The sequence below is a fragment of the Plutella xylostella genome, chromosome Z, assembly GCF_932276165.1.
Source record: "Plutella xylostella chromosome Z, ilPluXylo3.1, whole genome shotgun sequence".
Classification (NCBI taxonomy): domain Eukaryota; kingdom Metazoa; phylum Arthropoda; class Insecta; order Lepidoptera; family Plutellidae; genus Plutella; species Plutella xylostella.
The window spans coordinates 5339008-5362143 of record NC_064012.1 but is presented as its reverse complement, the minus strand read 5'-3'; the positions used below and the strand labels follow the sequence as shown (position 1 = coordinate 5362143).

At 37.0% G+C, this 23136-nt stretch overlaps 1 protein-coding gene across 1 annotated transcript in view; it reads right to left on the bottom strand.

Annotated features, from left to right (window-relative positions):
* Positions 1-22443, bottom strand: part of LOC105387091 (protein GPR107) — a 48139-nt gene extending 25696 nt beyond the window's left edge. Inside the window, exons 1-9 of the mRNA XM_011557768.3 lie at positions 22230-22443; positions 21688-21798; positions 20421-20566; positions 19731-19867; positions 19100-19203; positions 17209-17313; positions 16502-16788; positions 16098-16215; positions 15171-15301 (exon numbers count right to left, since the gene is read on the bottom strand). Coding sequence (XP_011556070.3) covers positions 15171-15301; positions 16098-16215; positions 16502-16788; positions 17209-17313; positions 19100-19203; positions 19731-19867; positions 20421-20566; positions 21688-21798; positions 22230-22316 — 1226 coding nt within the window. The 5' untranslated portion in view covers positions 22317-22443. The remainder of the gene's footprint in view (positions 1-15170; positions 15302-16097; positions 16216-16501; positions 16789-17208; positions 17314-19099; positions 19204-19730; positions 19868-20420; positions 20567-21687; positions 21799-22229) is intronic.
* Between the last annotated feature and the right edge of the window lie 693 nt (positions 22444-23136).

Sequence of the window (23136 nt, the reverse complement as noted above, 5' to 3'; positions counted from 1 at the left end):
ATTGTCTTTAAAATATTTCAGTCATTTTTGTACCAAACCATGTCAGCTTTAAATTAAAAGCCTTCCTTTCCTTGCTGCAACTGAGCGTTACTCTAAAAATAATATAAAAATGTACTCTATTTAGTAAATAATTGTGGTGAAATAAACACAAATACAAGTGATTTTTCACCACGCACAAGTGCTGAGAAAGTGCTTGAGTATTCCCTGAAGAGGCATTAAAAAAGCTCTTTTCGTCCCTATAGAAAATAGCTTTCTTTACACTACCAATTATTTTAATACTTTACTATGATGATCTTCTATGTTTTAAAATAAAAGCGTGCTGACTATTTAAATAGGTACCACGGCGTAGTTTTAATACAGGGTGATGGGAGGTGTCCAGGCACAGATACTTGCGTTTAGACAAATATCGCACAAATCTATGCATCTATGCCCGGAGATACTCCGTCATTCCGTACCGTCGAAGAGTGAAGATATTACAGAAGAGACAGTGAAGATTTTCGACGTTTTTTTGTAACCCTGATTGGTGACTGTATGTTTCAGATTGAACCAACATGTTTCTGTCACTTTCTATTTCACATGTATGCTTTTTTTGTAACTCATGCTCTTCATTGCTCAAGGATTCTATGAAGGGAAGAAAAAAGCACTATTCGGCCCTAGGGAAAATTGCTTTCTAGAAAGGTGTCAACTTATTATTAAAATACAAAATGACTTTTCAATCATGTTTTAAAGGTGTTGCCAAATTAAATTAATTAGTTCACCCGGCGCTTCGGAACACAGGGTGATGCGGCGACTCTATGGAGTAGGTAGCAGTACTACGGATACTATAGGTACTCCTTAGAGCCACTACGTCACTCCCTACCGTCGGTCGTTGGCGAGAGAAGAGCGTAGACAAAGGAAGAATCGTACTGTTTTATTTGTTACCTTGTTTGATAACATAAGTTGTTTTGTAAAGGTCTACTTACAGGAAGGAACCAATTGAATTGTCTTTAAAATATTTCTGTTATTTTTGTACCTAACCATGTCTACTTTAAATTAAAAGCCTGCCTTGCTGCAACTGAGCGGTACTCTAAAAATAATATGAAAATGTACTCTATTTAGTAAACGATTGGGGTTCCCCTCATCTGGCCTAATCTTTATTGTCCTAAACTCGTTTCGCATAACTCGTAAGGTCTAAACTTTTTTGGTAGAATCACCACTTTGCCAAGTCTTATGTGGCATAAGACTCGTTTGCTCTAAAACTCAATTGGCACAAACTTGAAACACCTAAGTCTCGTTTGCTCTAATTGTTCGTATTGGTATAATCTTGTTTTTCCTAATATTATCTTTACAAATACTATATTAAGTATGTTTTAAATGTACAAATTGTCGTATTTTTCTCCTACATCCCGAAAATCACGATATTAAATGATCAAAATATCGAAAGTGAATGACCATTATAATTTTTTTTATTTTTTTATTACAAACGCCATTAAACCCCATGGGATCGAAACCTAAAGATAGGTGCGACGACGAGCAAAGCGAGGAGGAGCGTGTTAGGTGCACATTTTCGTCAAAAGCAAAGCGGAGCGTTTCCCACTTAGCGGCCACAATATAAGGCACCAGTTTGCGCTATGTAGGGAGACGCTCCATCAAAGTTAAAGCCAATCGAATATTATTACTTTATATAACCTATGCCATAGCATTATTAGGCTATTCAAGATTTGGCTATACCATTATTAGGCTAAACAAGATTATGCGAAATAACTTTTTACTAAAAGAGATTTATGCCATACGATTTTCGGCGAAACGAGATTTTGACCAAACGTTACTATGCAATACGAGATTAGGCAAATAAATCTTAGGCCAAAAAAGGTAGAACCAAACGATTGTGGTGAAAGAAACACAAATACAAGTGCTTTTTCACCACGCTCAAGTGCTGAGAAAGTGCTTCAGTATTCCCTGAAGAGGTACTAAAACAGCTCTTTCCATCCCTAGAGCAAAATAGCTTTCTTTACAGCTGGCAATTATTTTAAAACTTTTCTATTATGATCTTCTATGTTTTGAAAACGTGCTGCCAATTTAAATAGGTTAAATACAGGGTGATGGGAGGTCACTTAGCACAGGTTTTTGTCGTTTAGACAAATATCGAAAAAATCTATGCTCGGAGACACTCCGTCATTCCGTACCGACGAGGAGTGAAGATATTACAGAAGAGACAGCGAAGATTCTCGACGTTTTTTTTGAAACTCTGATTGGTAACTGTTTGTTTGTAAGCAAAGTTTCAAGAAGGATCCAACATGTTTCTGTCACTTTCTGTTTGTGTGAAGTCAAGGCATGACAGTAACAAAACAGTAGATCTTAGCTTAAAGTATGCTGCGACTTTTCAATCGTCTCCTATGTTTTAAAGATGTGCCAAATTAAATTAATTAATTCAACCGGCGCTTCGGAGCACAGGGTGACGCGGCGACTCGATGGAGTATGTAACAGTATCACGGATACTGTTCTTACTCCTCAGAGCCACTACGTCACTCCCTACCGTCGTCGGCGAGAGAAGAGCGTAGACAAAGGAAGATTCGTACTGCTTTATTTGTTACCTTGTTTGATATCTTAAGTTGTTTTGTAAAGGTCCAGTTACAGGAAGGAACCAAAACAATTGACTTTTAAATTAATTCGGTCACTTATGTAAAACCATGCCTGCTTTAAATTAGCGTTCCTTTCCTTGCTTCAACTGAGCGTTACTCTATAAATAATATGAAAATGTACTCTAGTAAATGATCGTGGTGAAAAAAACACAAATACAAATGCTTTTTCAGCACGCAGAAATAATCGGAAAGTGCTCCCTGACGAGGTATTAAAACACCTCTTTCCGTCCCTAGAGAAAATTGATTTCTTTACAGATGCCAATTATATTATAACTTTTCTATTATGATCTTCTATGTTTTGAAAACGTGCTGGCAATTAAAATAGGTACCACAGCGTAGTTTTAATACAGGGTGTTATGTTTGCGTTCACACAAATATCGTCAAAATGTATGTCCGGAGATACTCCGTTATTCCGTTCCATCGAGGGGTGAAGATATAACAGAAGAGACAGTGAAGATTCTGGACGTTTTATTGTAACCCTGATTGGTACCTGTATGTTTGTAAGCAAAGTTTCAAGAAGGAACAAACATGTTTCTGTCACTTTCTGTTTCACATGTATGCTTTTTTTGTCACTCATGCTCTTCATTGCCCAAGGATTCCAAGAAAGGAAGAGAAAAGCACTATTGGTCCCTAAGGAAAATTGCTTTCTAGACGCTGTCAAATTATTCTTAAAAAAACAAATTAACTTTTCAATCATCTCCTACGTTTTAAAGGTGTTGCCAAATTAAATGGATTAATTCGACCGGCGCTTCGGAGCACAGGGTGACGCGGCGACTCTACGGAGTAAGTAACTGTATTACGGATACTGTTCTTACTCCTCAGAGCCACTACGTCACTCCCTACCGTCGTCGACGAGGGAAGAGCGTAGACAAAGGAAGATTTATTGTACTGCTTTATTTGTTACCATGTTTGATAACTTAAGTTGTTTTGTAAAGATCCAGTTACAGGAAGGAACCAATTGAATTGTCTTTAAAATATTTCAGTCATTTTTGTACCAAACCATGTCAGCTTTAAATTAAAAGCCTTCCTTTCCTTGCTGCAACTGAGCGTTACTCTAAAAATAATATGAAAATGTACTCTATTTAGTAAATGATTGTGGTGAAATAAACACAAATACAAGTGATTTTTCACCACGCACAAGTGCTGAGAAAGTGCTTCAGGATTCCCTGAGAAGGCATTAAAACCGCTCTTTTCGCCCCTAGAGAAAATAGCTTTATTTACAGTTGCCAATTATTTTAATAGTTTACTATGATGATCTTCTATGTATTAAAAACGTGCTGCCAATTTAAATAGGAACAGCGTAGTTTTAATACAGGGTGATGGGAGATCACCGAGCACAGGTTTTTGTGTTAAGACAAATATCTCACAAATCTATGCACGGAGACACTCCGTCATCCCGTACCGACGAGGAGTGAAGCCATTACAGAAGAAAAAGTGAAGATTCTCGTCGTTTTTTTGTAACCCTGATTGGTAACTATCTTTGTAAGCAGATTTTCAGGAAGGAACCAAAATGTACTCTATTTAGTAAATGATTGTGGTGGAAAACCAAAAATACAAGTACTTTTTCACCACGCACAAGTGCTGAGAAAGTGCTTCAGTATTCCCTGAAGAGGTATTAAAACAGCTCTTTCCATCCCTAAAGAAAATGGCTTTCTTTACAGCTGCTATTTATTTTAAAACTTTTCTATTATGATCTTCTATGTTGTGAAAACGTACTGCCAATTTAAATAGGTTAAATACAGGGTGATGGGAGGTCATCAAGCACAGTTTTTTGTCGTTTAGACAAATATCGCAAAAATCTATGCTCGGAGACACTTCGTCATTCCGTACCGACGAGTAGTGAAGATATTACAGAAGAGACAGCGAAGATTCTCGACGTTTTTTTGTAACCCTGATTGGTAACTGTATGTTTGTAAGCAGAGTTTCAGGAAAGAACCAAAATGTTTCTGTCAGTTTCTGTTTGTGTGAAGTCAAGACGTGACAGTAATAAAACAGCAGATCTTAGCTTGTGTGTGCGTGTGTTCATATACAAGAAGTTCCTAATGCACCTGAGCTTTCGTATACTCGAGGGCGATGAAAAAGTTACAATGAAATTGCATGATAGCAACTTTTGAAAGTTTATCATTGCTCGCGATTGAATATTGCTTCGTGTTTTATAAAAATATGCTTTTTTATCTAAGAAAATGAATCTTTTCTTCCCTAGGGGAAATTGCTTTCTAGGAAGCTGTCAACTTATTCTTAAAAAACAAATTGCCTTTTAACCTATGTATTAAACATGTTGCCGAATTAAATAAATTAATTCGACCGGCTCTTCGGAGCACAGGGTGATGCGGCGACTCTACGGAGTAGGTAGCTGTATTACGGATACTGTAGATACTTCTTAGAGCCACTACGTCACTCCCTACCGTCGTATGCGAGAAAACAACGTAGGCAAGGGAAGAGTATCGTACTGCTTTCTTTGTTACCATTTTATCAACTAAAGTTGTTTTGCAAAGGTCTAGTTACAGGAAGGAACCAATTGAATTGTCTTTAAAATATTTCTGTTCTTTTTGTACCTAATCATGTCTACTTTAAATTAAAAGCCTGCCTTGCTGCAACTGAGCGTTACTCTAAAAATAATATGAAAATGTACTCTATTTAGTAAACGATTGTGGTGAAAGAAACACAAATACAAGTGCTTTTTCACCACGCTCAAGTGCTGAGAAAGTGCTTCAGTATTCCCTGAAGAGGTATTAAAACAGCTCTTTCCATCCCTAGAGCAAAATTGCTTTCTCTACAGCTGGCAATTATTTTAAAACTTTTCTATTATGTTTTGAAAACGTGCTGCCAATTTAAATAGGTTCAATACAGGGTGATGGGAGGTCACCAAACACAGGTTTTTGTCATTTAGACAAATATCGCAAAAATCTATGCTCGGAGACACTCCGTCATTCCGTACCGACGAGTAGTGAAGATATTACAGAAGAGACAGCGAAGATTCTCGTCGTTATTTTGTAAGCAGAGTTTCAAGAAGGAACCAACATGTTTCTGTCACTTTCAGTTTCACATGTATGCTTTTTTTGTCACTCATGCTCATTAGTGCTCAAGGATTCCATGAACGGAAGAAAAAAGCACTATTTCTCCCTAGGGAAAATTGATTTCTAGAAAAACTGTCAACTTATTCTTAAAATACAAAATAACTTCTCAATCATCTCCTATGTTTTAAAGATGTGCCAATTTACCCCGAGAAACAACTGTGTTGTTTGGGGTATCATATATAATGTGCAGTTTTTATGAGATAAATAAAAGATTTATTTATTATGTTGTGTCTTTATCATCACGGGACCATGGGGTCCCGGGCATTTGGAAGGCGTGCATGGGGCCGAAGCCAACATGTAGAGGCCCGTTTGACAACATTAATCTATTTGAAATGTGACACCAACCGACAATTTTCCCTATGTAAACTATAGAGTAAACCCAAGAAAAATCCCCGGTTAGTGCAGGAAAATAATATGAAAATGTACTCTATTTAGTAAATGATTGAAGCGAAAAAAACACAAATACAAGTGCTTTTTCACAACGCCCAAGTGCTGAGAAAGAGCTTCAGTATTCCCTGAAGAGGCATTAAAACAGCTCTTTTCGTCCCTAGAGAAAATAGCTTTATTTACAGCTGTCAATTGTTTTAATAGTGTACTATGATGATCTTCTATGTATTAAATAGGTACAGCGTAGTTTTAATATAGGGTGATGGGAGATCACCGAGCACAGGTTTTTGTGATTAGACAAATATCTCACAAGTCTATGCTCGGAGATACTCCGTCATTCCGTACCGTCGAGGAGTGAAGATATTACAGAAGAGACAGTGAAGATTCTCGACGTTTTTTTGTAACCCTGATTGGTAACTGTATGTTTGTAAGCTTTTGTATACTCTAGAGCAATGACAAAGTTACAATCACATACAATGATAGCAACTTGTGAAAATTTATCATAGTGTATATAAATATATGTTTTTTATCACTCATGCTGTAAAAGTGTTCCTCCTTTTAAAGAGGGAAGAAAATGAAACTTTACATCCCTAGGGAAAATTACTTTCTAGGAAGCTGACAACTTATTCTTAATAAAATAATAATTAAAAAAATAAAAAAACCGACTTCAAAAAACCACTAAAATGTAAGAAATAATTTAAGGTTTACACAAATTCTACTCGTATGTGGCAGTACAAATATACCTAAGCAGGAACTGTTCTTTATTGATGTTGGTGCGGTGACAAAGTAATCTAAAGAAATATGGCACCAACTTCAAAAAAGAACAGTTCCTGCTTAGGTATATTTGTACTGCCACATACGAGTAGAATTTGTGTAAACCTTAAATTATTTCTTACATTTTAGTGGTTTTTTGAAGTCGGTTTTTTTATTTTTTTAATTATTATTTTATTTTATAGTTTTTAGTTTATGTGCAATAATTTTCAATGAAAAGTAAGGTGCAAATGATACCAAAAAGTCCTACTAATCAATACGAATCATTCAAGCCTAAACACGAAGTAGTTGCTATATACCGTTAAGGAGTTCCCCTGACTGCCTTCCGTTTCCATCATCAGATCAGCTCAAGGTCACCATCATATTTTTTTGTTATAAGAACTATATTTACGTTCTTAATTTCATTATAATCGGTTAATATGTGCCCAAATTGGAAATTCATACCCTGTTTTTACCCCTTTACCCACCCTTGGGGGTGAACTAAAATTCTGAAAAAAAATGGGACTTTTTGTTTTGTAAAATAAGATTTAAATTTTACTTAGGTATTATGTGTTTTATGTGCAAATAAACATTTTTTACTACTTTACTTTACTTACTTTTACCTGGGAGCTCAATGCAATACAACAAAAAAAGAATTTTCAAAATCGGTCCATAAACGGCGGAGTAATCGGTGAACATACATAAAAAAAAAATAAAAAAAAATTCTGCGTAGTTATTATACAGGGTGATGGGAGGTCTCTAAACATAGTTTTTTGCGTTCAGACAAATATCGCAAAAATCTATGCTTGGAGACACTCCGTCATTCCGTCCCGTCGAGGAGTGAAGATATTACAGAAGAGACAGTGAAGATTCTCGACGTTTTTTTGTAGCCCTGATTGGTAACTGTATGTTTGTAAGCTTTTGTATACTCTAGAGCAATGACAAAGTTACAATCACATACAATTATAGCAACTTGTGAAAATTTATCATTGTGTACATAAAAATGTGTTTTTTTTTTCACTCATGCTCTAAAAGTGTTCCTCCTTTTAAAGAGGGAAGAAAATGAAACTTTACATCCCTAGGGAAAATTGCTTTCTAGGAAGCTGACAACTCATTCTTAAAAACAAATTGTCTTTTCTCATATGCATTAAAGGTGTTGCCAAATTAAATAAATTAATTTAACCGGCGCTTCGGAGCAGAGGGTGATGCGGCGACTCTATGGAGTTTGTTGCAGTATAACGGATACTTTGGGTACTTCTTAGAGCCATTTCATTACTCCCTACCGTCGTCGGCGAGAGCTTTATTTAAGCTTTATTTTTTACCTTGTATAACTTAAAGTTGTTTTGTAAAAGTCTTCTTACAGGAAGGAACCAATAAATACAATGACTGTAAAAATATTTCTGTCATTGTTAAAGTCAATTGTATTGGTTCCTTCCTTAAATGACCAATCCATGTCTGCTTTAAATTTAAAGCCTTCCTTGCTGCAACTGAGCGTTAAACTAAAAAATTATATGAAATGAGTCTTGCTCTATTCAGTAAATTATTGTGGTGAAATGACATAAATACAAATGCTTTTTTATAACTTAAATTGTTTTGTAAAGGTCTACTTACAGGAAGGAACCAATACATTTGACCTTTAAATATTTCTGTAATTTTTGTACCAAACCATGTCTGTTTTAAATTCTTTCCTTGCTGCAATTGAGCGTTACTCTAAGAAAAATATTAAAATGTACTCTATTTAGTAAATGATTGTGGAGAAAAAACACAAATACAAGTGTTTTTTCACCACTCACAAGTGCTCAGAAAGTGCTTCAGTATTCCCTGAAGAGGCATTAAAACAGCTCTTCTCGTCCCTAGAGAAAATAGCTTTATTTACAGCTGCCAATTATTTTAATAGTTTACTATGATGATCTTCTATGTATTAAAAACTGCTGCCAATTTAAATAGGTACAGCGTAGTTTTAATACAGGGTGATGGGAGATCACTGAGCACAGGTTTTTGTGGTTAGACAAATATCTCACAAATCTATGCTCGGAGACACTCCGTCATTCCGTACCGTCGAGGAGTGAAGATATTACAGAAGAGACAGTGAAGATTCTCGACGTTTTTTTGTAACCCTGATTGGTAACTGTATCTTTGTAAGCAGATTGTCAGGAAGGAACCAACATGTTTCTGCCCCTGTCTGTTTGTGTGAAGTCAAGGCGTGACAGTAATAAAACAGCGGATCTTAGCTTAAATTTCTTAATGCAATCGAGCTTTCGTATACTCGGGAGCAATGAAAAAGTTACAATGACATAGCATGATAGCAACTTGTGTAAATGTATCACTGCTCGCGATTGAATATTGCTTCGTGTATATAAAAATATGTTTTTTTATCACCCATGCTCTAAAATTGTTAACTATTCCTTTAAAAGATTGAAGAAAAGAAAACTTACCTAGGGAAAATTGCTTTCCAGGAAGCTGTCAACTTATTCTTAAAAACTGACTTTTCTCCTATGTTTTAAAAGTGTAGCCAAATTAAATAGATTAATTCGACCGGCGCTTCGGAGCACAGGGTGACGCAGCGACTCTAAGGAGTAGGTAGCTGTATCACAGATACTGTTGATACTTCTTAGAGCCACTTCATCACTCTCTACCGTCGTCGGCGAGAGAAGAGCGTAGACAAAGGAAGATTCGTACTGCTTTATTTGTTACCTTGTTTGATAACATAAGTTGTTTTGTAAAGGTCTAGTTACAGGAAGGAACCAATACATTTGACCTTTAAAATATTTCTGTATTTTTTGTACCAAACCATGTCTGCTTTCAATTAAAAGTCTTCCTTGCTGCAACTGAGCGTTACTCTAAAAATAATATGAAAATTTACTCTATTTAGTAAATGATTGTGGTGAAAGAAACATAAATACAAGTGCTGAGAAAGTTCGTCAGTATTCCCTGAAGAGGTATTAAAACAGGTCTTTTCGTCCCTAGCGAAAATTGCTTTCTTTACAGCTGCCAATTATTTTAAAACTTTTCTATTATGATCTTCTATATTTTGAAAACGTGCTGCCAATTTAAATAGGTTAAATACAGGGTGATGGGAGGTCACTTAGCACGGGTTTTTGTCGTTTAGACAAATATCGAAAAAATCTATGCTCGGAGACACTCCGTCATTCCGTACCGACGAGGAGTGAAGATATTACAGAAGAGACAGCGAAGATTCTCGACGTTTTTTTTGAAACTCTGATTGGTAACTGTTTGTTTGTAAGCAAAGTTTCAAGAAGGATCCAACATGTTTCTGTCACTTTCTGTTTGTGTGAAGTCAAGGAGTGACAGTAATAAAACTGTAGATCTTAAGTTAAAGTTTGCTGAGACTTTTCAATCGTCTCCTATGTTTTAAAGGTGTGCCAAATTAAATAGATTAATTCGACCGGCGCGGCGCTTCGGAGCACAGGGTGACGCGGCGACTCTACGGAGTAAGTAACTGTATGACGGATACTGTTCTTACTCCTCAGAGCCACTACGTCACTCCCTACCGTCGTCGACGAGGGAAGAGCGTCGACATGCGAAGAGATTCGTACTGATTTCTTTGTTACCTTGTGTGATAACTTAAGTTGTTTTGTAAAGATCCAGTTACAGGAAGGAAACCAAACCATGTCAGCTTTAAATTAAAAGCCTTCCTTTCCTTGCTGCAACTGAGCGTTACTGTAAAAATAATATGAAAATGTTCTCTATTTAGTAAATGATAGTGGTGAAATAAACACAAATACAAGTGCTTTTTCACCACGCACAAGTGCTGAGAAAGTGCTTGAGTATTCCCTGAAGAGGCATTAAAAAAGCTCTTTTTTTCCCTAGAGAAAATAGCTTTCTTTACACTACCAATTATTATAATACTTTACTATGATGATCTTCTATGTTTTAAAATAAAAGCGTGCTGACTATTTAAATAGGTACCACGGCGTAGTTTTAATACAGGGTGATGGGAGGTGTCCAGGCACAGATACTTGCGTTTAGACAAATATCGCACAAATCTATGCCCGGAGATACTCAGTCATTCCGTACCGTCGAAGAGTGAAGACATTACAGAAGAGACAGTGAAGATTTTTGACGTTTTTTTGTAACCCTGATTGGTAACTGTATGTTTCAGATTGAACCAACATGTTTCTGTCACTTTCTATTTCACATGTATGCTTTTTTTGTAACTCATGCTCTTCATTGCTCAAGGATTCTATGAAGAAAAGGAAAAAAGCACTATTCGGCCCTAGGGAAAATTGCTTTCTAGAAAGGTGTCAACTTATTATTAAAATACAAAATGACTTTTCAATCATCTCCTATGTTTTAAAGGTGTTGCCAAATTAAATTAATTAGTTCACCCGGCGCTTCGGGGCACAGGGTGATGCGGCGACTCTATGGAGTATGTAGCAGTATCACGGATACTATAGGTACTCCTTAGAGCCACTACGTCACTTCCTAACGTCGTCGGCGAGAGAAGAGTATAGACAAAGGAAGATTCGTACTGCTTTATTTGTTACCTTGTTTGATAACTTAAGTTGTTTTGTAAAGGTCTACTTACAGGAAGGAACCAATTGAATTGTCTTTAAAATATTTCTGTTATTTTTGTACCTAACCATGTCTACTTTAAATTAAAAGCATGCCTTGCTGTAACTGAGCGTTACTCTAAAAATAATATGAAAATGTACTCTATTTAGTAAACGATTGTGGTGAAAAAAACACAAATACAAGTGCTTTTTCACCACGCTCAAGTGCTGAGAAAGTGCTTCAGTATTCCCTGAAGAGGTACTAAAACAGCTCTTTCCATCCCTAGAGAAAATTGCTTTCTTTACAGCTGCCAATTATTTTAAAACTTTTCTATTATGATCTTCTATGTTTTAAAAACGTGCTGCCAATTTAAATAGGTTCATCACAGCGTAGTTATTATACAGGATGACGGGTGGCTTCCGGGAGATAGAATTTTGCGTTTAGACAAATATCGCGCAAATTCATGCTCGGAAGCACTCCGTCATTCCGTACCGTCGAAGTGAAGACAATATAGAAGAGACAGTGAAGATTCTCGCCGTTTTCTGTGTAACCCTTAGATTAGTAACTTTACGTTTGTAAACAGAGTTATGATTGTCATGAAAATACACAAATACAAGTGCATTTTCATCACGTAGAAAGTGTTGCAGAATTCCCTGAAGAGGGATTAAAACAGCTCTTTTCGTCCCTAGAGAAAAAAGCTATCTTTACAGCTGCCGATTATTTTAAAACTTATCTATTTTGTTCTTATAAGTTTAAAAAAAAAAGTGTGCTACCAATTTAAATAGGTCGACCAGAGTTTCGCGGCACACTGGGCGACGAGAGGTCTTTATGAAGGACGTTCTGTGATGATTGTAGTATCACACGTTTGTATAGTGCTCCGTCTTTCCACAACGTCGAAGAGTGTCGACATGCGAAGAGATTCTTACTGCTTTGTGTGTAACTTTATAGATTGTGAAGTTCTATTTTACAGGACAGAACCAGCGTAATTGACTTTTGGCATGTTTCAGTCACTTTCTGTTCAATAATAATGGTATGAAATTTACGGTCGAACTTAGCTTAAGTTTCGTTGCTGTTATCGGACGTCACTCTTTACTTATTGTTTATTAAAATTTAGCCAGTTCATTACTCATGCTTTGAAAGTATTTCAAGGATTCGCTGAATAGTTGGTTGAAAATAGCTATTTTCGTCCCTAAGGAAATTGAAACATTTGTTTTTCGCCTCTTCACATTATCTCACACTGATTACCGTGTATTCTTTAATCACGTACTCTAACTATATATTATCAAGGTGTTGGGTGTATATTATCATTGTCTCCCACTGAAACTTCAGAGTAGACTTCCATAAATTTGTTATAAATATTTTAAACCTTGGTGGATGGATGGATATTTTCTGTAGTAGCATAGATATTTTACTGTGTCGAATAGAGGCGATTCTGAAAGCACTAATTTTTAATTTAGTTACTTACTTCAAAACAATAATTTTTTGTATGAAATTGCACTTCAAGATGCATCAAAACCCTCGTTTTCCATACTTCAAATGCAAGGTTTACATAAAACTATAACGCGTGACTTCAGAATAGCTACCAATATATTTTTAATAAAATATTTTTTTCCTACTTTTACAGAATTTAAGCACTGTGTAGCAATTCTAAAATCAACCGGTCCTGTCGCATGTCTACCCAGGGTCAGAGTGTAGCTTGAGATATTGAAGTATAACAATCTATACTCTAGACGCTGGTAGACGTGGCGTACACTATCATCGAGTGAAGAAGCAAAGAAGACCTCGGAATTTCGTGAAAAACATTCATGTATACAATTATATATTATTGTTTTTTGTTTTGGAGTATGTGGAGAGTATGGACGGACCCAGTGTCGAATCCGACGACAGCTAATCAGCAAATTGGATCATACTCTATTTTCTTAAAAGCGCGCTTGGACCGAGCATACTCTTATCGTTTAAACAGGCTTTAAGATGATTTGTGTACTAAACTTAAATTAAGGTGTAACGTAAATGTAACTATCAAAGGGATTCGAGAAAATACCGACGACCGAGTGGTACACGCGGCGCGGAAGATTGGCGCGCTGTATTGACCTGCAACATTTCTTCGTAACGTAACGAATTAACCGGTTCTGGTACCGAATTAATGTTGCAGTTCAGTCAGTGCCTTCAGCGTGCCGGTGACAACACTGAAAGGATCGGCGTCAGGACTGACTACCAAGTGGCGAAACTGCGACGGGTGCAAATACGGGTGTCTGTGACAGTAAAGAACAGTCTTCTATCAACCGGTCCTGTCGCATGTCTACCCAGGGTCAGAGCGTAGCTTGAGATATTTAAGTATAACAAGCTATCTCTAGGCTTTGGTAGACGTGGCGTACACTATCATCGAGTGAAGAAGCAAAGAAGACCTCGGAATTTCATGAAAAACATTCATGTATACAATTATATATTATTGTTTTTTGTTTTGGAGTATGTGGAGAGTATGGACGGACCCAGTGGCGAATCCGACGACAGCTAATCAGCAAATCGGATCATACTCTATTTTCTTAAAAGCGCGCTTGGACCGAGCATACTCTTATCGTTTAAACAGGCTTTAAGATGATTTGTGTACTAAACTTAAATTAAGGTGTAACGTAAATGTAACTATCAAAGGGATTCGAGAAAATACCGACGACCGAGTGGTACACGCGGCGCGGAAGATTGGCGCGCTGTATTGACCTGCAACATTTCTTCGTAACGTAACGAATTAACCGGTTCTGGTACCGAATTAATGTTGCAGTTTAGTCAGTGCCTTCAGCGTGTCGGTGACAACACTGAAAGGATCGGCGTCAGGACTGACTACCAAGTGGCGAAACTGCGACGGGTGCAAATACGGGTGTCTGTGACAGTAAAGAACAGTCTATCGATAGTGGGTTACTCATGGCTTTCGTTGATTGTAAATTACTGACTTGGACACCCTGTATAACGACGGCTGATACAACAAGCGAGAAGATCTATTACTTCGATGATGCCAATCTACAATCACGTCACGTGCAATGAGATAGTACTATGTCATTTGGAACGTCAATGGTATGGTACTCTTTCATTGCTCGTGGGTGTATAATAAATACCAGACAACAGGAAAGAGGATGGCGCCGCAACACAGCAGGACGACCAGTATGAAGACTCAGTACATTATGAGCTGGTGTCTTTTTGATGCTCTGAATTGTTAGTTATTCTTTGTTTCATATTTATACCTATTGTATTGGGGGCTGTATTTTTATTATCAGTGTGTCAAATAAAATGTTTCTTGTTTCTTTATTTTTAAGGATAGCATTGTGTTTCACCGGTGAGCTGTTAGTTGTACTGTTGTGTTGTAGTTACCAGACAACTGGGAACAAGATGGCGCCGCAGCACAGCAGGTCGACCAGTATGAACATGTCGATCCACGCGTTGTGCTCCGCCTGTGAGCTGTGTTGTTTTACTGTTGTTTCTAGTTAAGAGCGGTGGTAGCTCAGTCGGGCAAGCGCCCGCTTCTCACGCCAGAGATGCGGGTTCGAATTCCGGCGCTGACATGTACCAGCTTCTTTGAATTTAAGTACAATGCATACCATCGCTCGTACGGTGAAGGAAAACACCGTGAGGAAACCTGCATATTATCTAAATGTAGCACATACCTAGATATGTAAACCCACCGACCCGCAGTGGACCAGCGTGGTGGGAAATGGTTCAAGCTTGGAAGGCAGTTTAGACCTTGGGGATATTCACAAAGGTTCCATTCGAGAGAGCCAGGTGCTTACACCATCATTGAGAATAGAATAGAATAGAATAGTGTGGTACTTACCAGACAACTGGGAACAGGATGGCGCCGCAACACAGCAGGTCGACCAATATGAAGATGTCGATCCACGCGTTGTGCTCCGCCGCACCCTCTTCGCTCTCTGCTATTATAATCTCGGCCACGTTCGCTACCACCTGAGAGAAGGTCGTTTAGTCAGCTACTCATATTGTAAACGTGAATGTGTTTTTAGTATGGATGGATTGATTGATGGATGTTTGTCACTCTTCCACGGGATAGCGGCTAAAGCAATTTTGATAATATTTGGTATATATAAAAGATGTAGTAAGTGACTTTAGTCCCGTTTACTTATACTGGTGAACTCGATGGTTTTAGCATTTATTACAAGGTAAATTGATATTATAAATTATATTTTCCAGTTAAGAAATCGCGCTACAAAATCGCAGTGGCGAAGTGGATTCTATCTGGCAAATGAGAGATTCAAACACCACATGGCGTCGTACTATCCTGCTAGAAGAAAGCAGGAAATCGAAGGCCAAAGGATCTGAGGAGATGAAGTCTGATCTCAGGACCAGGGGGGTGACTTAATACAACGGAAACGGAAGTTTCCAAGTCCGTTTCTGTTAGTATAGAGTAATCCTCTTGGGTGCCTCCCTCAACCACCTGCATTTAGAGACGTAAGTAAAGTAGTTTCTCCTAGATTGGCTGATTAGAGTGCATACTCGGTCGATTAAATTTATTTTCCTGACCTATCCTTGTGTGTGTTCCTCCTCCCTTTTTTTTATTTTTATTACTTTATAAACTTTTCTTGTAAACCTATGTGTTGTTTGTGTGTGTTAGATATAAATGAATTTTCTTTCTTTCTTAAAAACTGACCGTCCCCCCGTAGGCGTGGCGTATCCGTGATAAAGAGTAACTCCTGTCTGGGTATGGTGCATTAATTCATTCAAGTAAACAGTAAATCAAGTTGACCTGCAATGGTATGACGATCATGAAGAGTTTCTTGTCCCGGTCAGCCAGTATGTGTTTGATGAAGTTCCATCCGGTGCCGACTAAGACTATGGTTACAAATAATACGGCGCCTTTCAGTCTGAAACAAACATTATTCCGTTAGCCTGGAGGAAAGTGGGTTCAAATGGATTTAACTATTTGATCTAACTTTTCATTTTGTAATAGTACATTGGTATTAGTAAATCTAACAAGGTAATTTTACTAATAATATTTGTTCTTTGTTGTTTCTTTTGTTCTTTATAACATTGCATTTTCTAAAGTCAAAATTAAAAACTTCACTTCAGAATCGACATTATCAGTAAATACAATATAAACGTCGAATTATAAATTACCTATTCAATTAACAAACCATAAATTTTACTCACAAGTGCGTAATATAATACAGAATAGCCCAAGCCGTAACATGCTCCCCTCTAGTCTGTATGAAGTGATAGTTGATCCCGTGGAAGGCCAACGATATCGCCTTTAAGTACACCAACACACACATAATGATGTGGATACGGTATACAGGGTGTCTGCTTGTGCGCAGGATAAAGGTCCAGAAGCCAGCACTCAGGAAGAAGATGAGAGACATCATGCTGTATAAAGCTGGTAGTGGCATTTCACCAGCTGACAGAAAGTTGCCGTCTTCGTTGCTCTCAAATATCTCGATCTGGAAAGGTAATGTATGTTAAGGGTAAGGTTTACATGATTTGCCCTTTGTATTAAATTTTAATTTAACTTGTTACTTTAGCAACTTAAGGTTTTCAGAGTGGTCAGCTGATAAATTTCTTAGAACATACTATAGGTTTCGGACAAATAGACACATTCATCAAAATATTATGTCTACACGATGACCCTACGACATTTCTTTAGCCTTTTTATTAATATTTGCCATGAAGTAAGGTGTCACCCTGGGTAAATACATGGGCCACTTTTTGAAACCTTCTAAAGCCGAAGCAAAGCACGCAGGCAACAGCTATTAATCAATATTTATAAGATTAAAGAAAAGGTCCAACCGACCATCAGCGGCAGCAGCTATTCAACTATCTTAGGACAATCTCATTAAATAGAAAATAGTTTATGTCCTGACCATCATGTTGATCGGCGGCGGTGTAGGCTCCGACGTGTTGGGGCAGTTGTGGAAGTACAGGTTGTACAGACCCTCCTCCTTGTCCGACGCCACAAACATCGCGAACTGGAAACAACACCCTGTATAAGTCACAACTTTGGTTCGTCGCTAACACCCTGTATCATTCACAAAATCGGTTCGTCACATGATTAGGAAGGTAACGAGAAGCAATGTGGTACTTTCATAATAGAGAGAGGAAGTTAACACCACTTTTTTATAGGTTTTAATGTCTGCCCCAGTCAGGATTCGACCCGGTACCTTTTCCTTAGAGCGGTGAAATGATTAGATAATTATATCGCTGACTGGTCAAGCTGGGCCACAGGCATACCGACGTCACTTGAGTACGCTGCTTTCGCGCTTTGCTAATTATTGGTAATTTTAAGGTTTTCGGATACATAATTATATGCTTCATAATATTTTCGCTGGCCGCAAGCAAATGATATCGCCTAGATTCACCTCAAATATTTAGGTTTAATGTTTAGGTCTCTATGTCAAACGCAACCGCACGTCGCGTAAGAATCGTTAAAGAATAGGGTTATTGCCATAACATCCACGCATGGCAAGTGGGAAGGAGATATCGCACAACACTAACATTGAACACTTAAGACCCCAGTACAAATATATTTATCTGTGCCCGGCTGGGGATCGGACCCGGAACCTTCGGCATAACAGTCAGAGCCACTAACCACTATACCATACGGTCGAATGCAATGGCGAAGATTGTATGAATCTGCGCATGGGGTGTATGTTTATAAATGCATATGATAGATAAATTTACGCAAAAGGGGGTTTTAATGATCGACCTTCTGCATACAGCTTTTGTCCTTTGTTTTATAGTGACCGCAAGGGGCACTGCTTTGTATGTAGAAAACAAAGAACAACGCGGACTCGGGTGTACCCTCCTCTTCATACTCAATGGTAGAATATTATTATGAAAACTTTGCGTCGGCGTATATATTGAAACCCACCATAGAGGCACAGATCGCGATCTAGTATTGCGCAGTTGAATGAGATATGATCAGCGACGCCTTGTTATTTAAATATATGAAAATCGCTTTGCAATTTAAATTGAAAGATTCACTCATGTTAGAACAGTACCTAAAGATTTAGGTGTACTATTTTATTATGAAAAAAAAAACTTAGAATAAATCGCCGAATATTTGTAAGAACCATGCAATATATTCAGTAGCACAGTATAATAAACTAGTTTTTTTACGCAAGCTTCGCTTCTCTGTCACTTATTAATATTGTAACCATTTATGTTCTAACATTTCCATACATTTTCAACCGTTGTACTTATTTCTAACATCAAATATTTATGGCCTATGCCCAGCAGTTGACTTTATGATTGATAAATGTATATGATGATGTGATACATGAAGTATTTTAGTAGTCCAGTCTCTCAGAAGAATATCATAGCCACGCATATTATAAACAGATTATGAAACTGCATACTTTGCTAGTATATCTAATTGATTGGATACAAATACCAGTAATGAAATATGTTTCAGTTAAAACCGTCGCCATGGCAAGTTATATTTATAAATACATCACATCAGAATTCAAACACATGGCAAGTATAATAGACATCGCATTCTTATATTTATTTTTTCGCAACAGCTATTAATGCATACATTTTTCATGTTTACTATCGGGATATAAATCGCCGTGTAGTAAAATGTGAGATTGTCCGGCCATTTTTGGTTTAATGGTCACTCACTTTTACACCCCAGTGAGACTATTTTCACACCGAATAAAAATCTTATTACAATAAAACGCACGCGCTTACCCATACATAGGTACACGTAAAAAAACTCTTTTTCTTTAATGGGGAAATCTCGTAAATACTTACACTAGTATTGTAGTAATCGAAGCCATCTCTCGTCTCTTTGGTAATAGGCAGAGCTGCGTATGAGCATTGAGGCATCATTTTAACCTCCTTGCTTTTGACAAGAGCTGAAATTAAAACAACAGCTTATCATATAATTCAATTCGCAACAAGTTAACGCTTGTGGTCGTAACGTTAGGCTTGTAACCAGTTTATTAATTATTCTTTTTCATTGTGGTTTGAAGAAAACCATTAAGGCATAATGGCGGTTAATCATCTATCAAAGGCACTATTATCGACTCCTGCGCAGCATTAAGAACTTACCTTACTTTAAGACGACGACTTCGCATTTCTCAATTAGAAAATACTTTAATACTCTATTTTATATTACAAAAAGCAAGGTCTAATTTATGACAACCAATAGTGAAGTGACATATCATTTTGAATATCGACCATAGGGGGATAAAAGGGAATACAGATGGGCTACCACGGATTTAAGACGTGACCCTTCAGGAATACAGTACATAATATATAATTAATTAATTATACAGTAGAAAATTTGTCTGTAATGGTTGATATCACACCGCACTTTTTCTTTAGTTACATGAAACAGTTCATAGTAAATTGAGTGATACTCGTATGTCCGCATACTCACGTTCATCAAGCAGCAACGACCGTCGCCGTCGGTTCACGAACATGTAGCCGGACTGCCGCTTGATCCACACGGGGATGGCCGACCGGTTCGGGTACAGGTGGAGCGCCTGCACCTCGCCCATGCACGAGATGTTCAGTCTGGATAGTGTGGATTTAGATTAGTACTAGCTGTCACCGCGAGCTTCGCTTCGCCTTAAAGTTTTCCCGTGGGAATACCGCGATAAAAACTAGCCTGTGTGTTAATTTAGTATGTCGGATAATTTCGATAAAATCGGTTCAGTCGTTTTGACGTGAAGAAGTAACAAATATACACACATACTCACAAAGTTTCGCATTTATAATATTACTAGGAAGTAGGAATTCACAATTATATTTGGTGCAGTGTTAAGGCCAGTTGATTGTTGTGCCAAGGAGGTCAGTTTTAGAGGCGATTTTTACCTCAATTCATAGGATATCTTGTGTTTTAGATTCAATATTTTAAGTATAATGGCATAGTTGTGTACTATTAGAATAAGACTATGATCTAGGTAGGGGGATGGTATCTTTCTTAAACCAAGCTGGTCTTCCAAAACAATACAATATACTTTTTTGATCCTGGCAAGATTAAATTATATTTTTTTGCAGTTCACGTGATCTTGCTTTTGCACTACCATGAATAAACCTTACAGAATATATAGTTAATGATCCTCACTTCATATTAACGAAGTCCATGCGCAGGAGCACAATGGCCGGGTGCTGCGGGGATGTGACGCTGGTGTCTGTCAAGAAGCAGGAGTCTGACGCTTCAAACTGTGGACGCATCGCATCATTGACGGTGCGGTCGAGAGTGAACCCGTACTATGGACAACAAGATTTTACACTAGATTACATCAGTTGTTTGTTTATTGTACAGGATGTTCTATGATTGATTATTTTCATGATTGACTGTTTTAAATGGTATGATAAAATAAAGAAGTTTAAGATCTTAGATCAATTTGTTCAATTTGAGAGAGGAATGAAATCTACATTTAGAAAATTATCTTCAGTATTTAAGTTACCTCCCCTTCAATACTCAGTTTGGCTACAATTCCAATTTTAAAATGTGTTGTCATAGATATGTATATACATAAGTTTGATTATAATAATAAAAGATTTTTCCAACATGATTAAGAATTTGAGCTCTGTAGAACAAAACTTTTCCCTTTATAATATTAGTTTGGACTAGAAAAGTGATTTTATACATAGGTATAATTATAACAATACTAGAATAAAATGGAATCTTATTGTAATAGCATCTGTTTAAATACAACACTAGTGTTACTTATATGAAACAATGCATTTATTACATTACCTTTAAGTAAATTATAAATAAATACCTAAGTAAATACTTAATAATATAATATAATATGTGGGGACATCTCACACACGGCTATCCGACCCCAAGCTAGGCAGAACCTGTGTTATGGGTGTCGGACAGCTGATATATCTACACAAATACATAGATAGATAGATACTAAATATAAATATCAACACCCAAGACCCGAGTACAAATATCTGTGTTTAAACAAACATCTGCCCCAGCCGGGAATCGAACCCGGGACCTTCGGCTCAGTAGTCAGGTCACTAACCACTACGCCATTCGGTCGTCTGATTGTACTTGTATTTGATTGTACTTTCAATTTATTTTGTAACTGTAAAATTAACAAGGTCTAATGAAATGGCCTTGAAGTAAGTAATGTTAAATAGTAAAAGTTAGACTTTTATCTGAATACTTGTGTAATAAATTAATAAAATATAATGTGTTTTATTTCATGGGACTTCTTACAATGCACACACTATAGAAAATAGACACACTTTTAACAGATGCATTGCTGACAATGATTGAAGCATCATCAACTGAATAGGTGATTAAATAAATTCTGCTGAGTTTTTTAACCAAAATATTATAAATATTGATAGAAAAACATAATATGGGTCACCTCTCCCTGCACTGGACCTGATGGCAGCTTGAAGTTGACAAGATGGACATCGAGGATACCATCCTGGTAGAACCCGAATGTGGTGAGGTCCACATACCGACGGTCATCATCCTGCAAGTGTTAAGTATAATGTAATGTTTACATACAAAAAAATCTGGAAGTACAGGTATCCAATCACATATATTTACAGGTTATGGAAAAGATAAGTAAGGATAGTTAGAATACCAAGTTAACAATCAGTTACAACAAGTTTATACTATTATTTAAAACATTTCTATACATATAACAAATAACAAAACTCTTAGAAGCATTCACTGCTGAAACATATGAAAACAGACTTAAATCACTAGGTGATCGAAGCACAGCCTATTATTAGCAAGGAAACCGTACAAAGTCTCTATTTTGACTACCTATAGGTTATAGTTATAACCTAAAGTGTAATTATGATCATAACAGTAGATTTTTGGCGCATGTATTAAAAAAATATTTTATGAAATAGATCAAATCTCAAGCATATTGAACAGTATTACGAATGAACTTACCGTCAGAGCTAGCTTGTGTATTCTGCAAGAAACACTGGCAAGTGTAAGAATAAGACATAGCAAAAACGCTTTCACCATGATAATCATATTTCATGACTAAGTCAAATAAATAGTGTAACAAAAACTTATGTGCAGCAAAACTTAATAATTTACAAAAAACATTAATTTGTTAGCGCGATCCGCTATCATTGTTCGATGATGTCGAAACGAAATGTCAAACTGTCAAAATATCAAACACTAAATGTCAATTCGGTCGATGTCCACGTTGACAATAAACCGACCCATAGTCCTATTTTATTTATAATGTATCGATAGGCAGTACGTAAATATAATTTGTAAGTGTGTGCCTTGCGAATCACCACCATTACCTACATACAATATTATAAAAGCTAGATATCAACACTGTGTTAAAAATAAAGACTATATAAAATAAGTACTCTTTTAAAGTAACGATTTACTCTTAGTTAGGTATTTACTGGCATACCTACCTAGGGCAGGCAGGATTTACTTACGATGCTAGGTACGATGTTGTGTCTAGAATAATCGGAAGTGATCTATTCCCTTATCCGACTGGATTAGCGTATCAGATGACTCAGATGAGTGTCAGTCAAATAGGTAGTTATAAATAAATACCCACTTAAACTGAACTGTATTAATTCCCAAGTTATTTTATTATTCCCATTAATCACACTCACTCATCACTTAAGTCAAAAATAGCGTTATTTTAATAGATAGAAAGGAAAATTACAATCGATACCTATAAGTTATAATATGTATAAGTGAGTACCTATACTATACCTACTTTTCGAAGATCGCAGGTGGTGCCGATGCCGCCGAGCCGGGTCCGTTGTGCGCATGTCATCCCTTCTCTTCTGTGAACCTGTCAACATTTTTGACATTTTTATTT